This window comes from Takifugu flavidus, chromosome 15 (assembly GCF_003711565.1).
Source record: "Takifugu flavidus isolate HTHZ2018 chromosome 15, ASM371156v2, whole genome shotgun sequence".
Classification (NCBI taxonomy): domain Eukaryota; kingdom Metazoa; phylum Chordata; class Actinopteri; order Tetraodontiformes; family Tetraodontidae; genus Takifugu; species Takifugu flavidus.
Window position 1 is genome coordinate 10,163,862 of NC_079534.1, and position 4,315 is coordinate 10,168,176.

General features: G+C 41.3%; 1 protein-coding gene across 1 annotated transcript; it reads right to left on the reverse strand.

Moving 5' to 3' along the window:
* Positions 1–65: 65 nt before the first annotated feature.
* On the reverse strand, positions 66–4,067 carry tmem236 (transmembrane protein 236). The gene is made up of 4 exons (XM_057057722.1): positions 3,326–4,067; positions 2,745–2,817; positions 2,045–2,168; positions 66–1,777 (listed from the first exon to the last, which is right to left on the reverse strand). The coding sequence occupies exons 1-4, from the start codon at positions 3,577–3,579 to the stop codon at positions 1,149–1,151; spliced, it is 1,080 nt and encodes a 359-aa protein (XP_056913702.1). The 5' UTR covers positions 3,580–4,067; the 3' UTR covers positions 66–1,148.
* Positions 4,068–4,315: the final 248 nt, after the last annotated feature.

Consider the following 4,315-nt stretch of genomic DNA (forward strand, 5'->3'; position numbering starts at 1 on the left):
CCAAGGAAGAAATCCTGCAAGACTTTGAGTCACTGTCATAGAATTACAGGGCGGAGAGGTGGAGATAAATCTAGGAAAGACTTTAATTAAAGGTTGAAGAGTGTAGTTAAAGGACCACAAGAGTCATCCAACCGCTTTACCCCTCCTTTTGTGAAGCTTTTCTTTCTTTTTTTTTTTTTTAAAGAGATTTCATGTGCTACAAACATGTCAAAAGGGAACCAAAGTATTTACTGCTGCAGGTCAAAACATCGTGAACAGATTTCTGCATCCTTAGAATACATACCGGTACATTGAAAAGAAAAACACCAGATGCAATAAATATGCTTGAGAAAAACAAGTACCGGTAAGTGGAATAAACTGTCACAGGAAAATCATTCGTCTTTTCCTCAGCTGATTATTGTGTTGCGTTAATTATGGAGTCTGTTGAAGGTCTCATCAATAATTGCTTTAAATAATCACTTTAAAGCTGCTCATGTGTTATCATTTCCCAGTGTATTGTAACAATTTCCAGTCAGCTGATAAATGCTGCACAGTGTTTTAAGATATTGCTGCTCATTCATCAGAGTGATGGCTGAGGCCTTCTGATTACGCCCCATGAGTGTTTATGTGAGCATCAACGTCCCGGTTAAAACAAATTACCTCACAGAAAATTAAATCACACACACCCACCCACACACAAACACATGCAAAGACCACAACTAAAAAGCATAAAGAAAGAGACCTGAAGAGCGCGTGATATAAAAATTCTGCTGTTTTTTGGCTTTCTTTTTAAAACAAAAAAAAAAATTCCAAAATTAAATCTAAAACAATTACACGATCTCTCAGCTGTTTTTGTGGCAATTATCTTTGATAATTTTCTTTGTATTTTGTGTCTTTGCTCATTATTTGACCCGAGAAGATTGATTGAAATGTATCAAATATAAGTATTTTAATAAAATAGTTTCAGGGATCTTTCTAGACAGCTGTTACGATAAAAACATGGAAAATGTAGTAAATAAAGATAATCAATGTCAATAAATACATAATAATGACAACTGCTGACTTTCTGTACAGAATATATGTCAGTCGAATCAAATCTAGTTGAATAATCTGCCTCACTGAAGAACATAATCAGTAATTAAAGATCTGTCAAAAAATTTTAGTCCTCCTCAGAACAAGCTGTGTCTTTTGAAAATCCTGAGTTTTGCCAGGAAAGTAAAGTAGATAAAAGTGATGCTGATGAGCACATTCTTCAGGGGATAGAAGACTGACGTCAAATAACCAAAGACGGCGATGAGAGCGACCCGGAGGACAAAGAATGGGACGTCCTGCAGAGCAAAGCCTGCGAAGGACAACAAAGGGTTGTTGGGAGTGATGGCTGCCCGCAGAGTGGACAAGAAGGCCAAGATGTAGACCGGGAACACCCAGGCTGAGTAGAAGACCGACGGTTCCCCTGCGACCCTCACCATCTCCACCGTATCCAACCAGAACACGAAGCCTTCCATGAATACCTCTGCCCTGGCATCCTTCCTCCAGAGGAAACCCAAACGCCCAGAATGGGCCCGCGGGCGCAGGTGCTGAGATGGGGAGTAGAGGTAGGTGGTGCCGGTTGCTCGCATTCTGGAAGCGGACGACCCAGCTGAGTCCCGGTACATGCTTGAGGCGCTGCCGTTCTTGACCTCAGAGGTCACATCAGTCTGGCTTGTATCGGCCTGCAGCTGGTCGGTCACAGTGGTCACGTGGTGCAGATGTGTGAGGACCGGGCCTGTCATGTGGATGTATGGATCCAGGCTGTCTGCTGCACACAACACAAACACATATGTACAATTAAGATGAAGTGATGTCATCATAAAGGAAATGACTCAGCAGGTAACTTTGGCCTTCTGGAAAAAGAGAAGTCCAATACTGCAGACACTTTATCCTGACATTAAATCCTATTGGAGTTAATCAATAACTGCTAAAATTAGAACCGGCACACCAAGACAACCTGCCATCTGTACCTATAGTTATCACAACCACTGCAAATCGAGGGGACACTTTTATTAAAAATGGCTTCAGGACTCACAGTGTCCAATCAGCCTGCAGGGGCGAAGCCTCTCTATGACGTCCACACAGACGAGGGCAAACAGCACCAGCGACACGGGCAGCTCACTGAAATGGTCGAGCCTCCGTCCAGCGTCCACCTGCACCTGTGGCAAAACCAGTAAAATTCAAATAAGATGACAGACTCTGCAACTCCAAAGGCGGATATTAGGATCCATCATTGCTGTTGGCAACAGACAAGTTAAGATTAATGCCCCGCTTCCGTAGTGATAAAGTTAACGACGTACATCCTGTCAGAATGTGTTAAAGTCGGGGTTAATGTCCAAACTGCTGTATTCAGTGAAGGTTACTGAACACTCAGAACGGCACTTTGGTCTTGTGACTGGACATATGTCTTCCTTCTTTTTCTTACTCGTGTCACCTTCCCAAAGTTCCCTCACTTCTGGGTGAGCAAACATTCAGGCTCTTCTCTAAAGCCAAACCTTGAGAGTGGATATTTGTCTTTCTTTGTGGTGCAATGAGCCGTGTCTGCCATGCCTCGGTGAGTAATTACAGCACTGTGAACTTATTTTTTCATACATTGAAGGGGAGAACGTAAAATGAGCCGGTGCCTCAAATGGACAGTTAACAACAGAAATGCCTGTTCAAGGACCCCCTGCGGAGCATGACGGAGCAAATCAGCTACAGGTGCTTTTGGAGCCAGTCACTGTTGATGACATTACCTTGGAGCTGACTATCAAAATAGCAAAGCAGGGAAACGTGCACAGGATGACATGGGCCAGCACTGTAGGTCTCCTGCAAAACAAGACAGGATGTCTAAGTTTACGTGAATGAAGATTATTCTGATTAGACCACCATTTCACTTTAACCTCAGTGATTCCTCTATTCATGACAAACACGAATGTCCCACCGTTGCGTGGTGATCTTTAAAGGTTCAATTTGAGTTTTACTGACATCTGGCGGTCATAATATAAACTGCACGAATTAAGTACTAATTTAAAGGGGGGGAGGTGTCAATGTTTACAGAAACATCTTAAATATTAATATAAAAATGAACAGATAATAGAATGTCAACATTGTAATACACAATAAAACCATGTTTATGTGTATTACATATGATATTTGAGAAAAACATCACTGACCGTTAGGTCAGAAGACATTCCTATTATGACAGAAATAGATTCAGATTCAGATCATTATGTATTAAAGATTCGTTATTATTATCTTCAAGCTTTGTTTGTGTTTTTTTTTTTCTCAGAACATATTTTTCCCATCATTATCACATTTTGAAAGCCGTACTCACCACTGTGTGATCTCGGAGATGTACCCCCTCCTCTTCAGGCTCAGGTATTTGACAGGGACCCACACCAGCAGAGTCACAGAGGTCACGTAGGCGATGGAGGCGGCCACCACCAACCAGTAGGCCGTGTGATCCCCACCTCTCACCTCACGGATGAGCCTCCCGAACCTCTCCATGATGACAAAGATGGGCACAGTGAGGGCAACAAACTGCAACAGCTCATATAGGACCAGTTTGACTGTCTTCCCAGAGGCCATGCTCTCTAAACACCTGCGACTGACCTGAGCTCAGACTCAAAATCTTTGATGATCGTAGAAGAAAAAAAAACACAGCTCATCACATTCTTGGACTCTGAACACTGCTTACACTGCACTGGAGCCTCTATTCTTTTTCCCTTTTTATTGCTGAAGTAATGAGCTGGTCATGCTCATTTCTTTATTGCCTCACAGAGAATGACTCTTATTCCATCAGAGTCTTTATTACAACAAAGTTGCAGAGACCTAAGCCACTGAGTTGAGACATAAGGCAAATAAAACTTCTGTAAAAGAGAATTATGTACATAATGATATACGAACTCTGCCGTCTAGTGGCGAGAACGAGAAGCGCCACTTAACTACTGTTGAATATATTGTGTTACACCATAAACTCATTTTTTAAAATCATAGGTGTAATTATGTGTAAGACACTTGATTTCCACTGTAATAAAATCAACTGGATTTTGGGTCTCAATTAAATAGCTGTTGGAATTGATTCCTTTGTCATTAGCCAATCTTTGTGATTATTTTGTAAATTATGTGAAAACATTTACATTTTCTTCAGCAAAAGGTCCTTGAAAGACCTGCAGAAAAGGCAACTTTAAACTGTAACTACAATGCCCAAAAACAAGCCTGTATTTCATTTCAACCTGTACATTTGGCCTATATTTATTGTGAATCCCAATCCATAAGTATAATTATAAGAATACGTACAAACAGCACAATATTGGACAGAAAC

Coding starts and splice junctions, on each gene's coding strand:
- tmem236 (XM_057057722.1), bottom strand. CDS start 3,579: ATGGCCTCTGGGAAGACAGTCAAACTGGTCCTATATGAGCTGTTGCAG. Junction 2,818..3,325: donor ATCTCCGAGATCACACAGTG/GTGAGTACGGCT, acceptor CTTGTTTTGCAG/GAGACCTACAGTGCTGGCCC. Junction 2,169..2,744: donor TTTTGATAGTCAGCTCCAAG/GTAATGTCATCA, acceptor GTTTTGCCACAG/GTGCAGGTGGACGCTGGACG.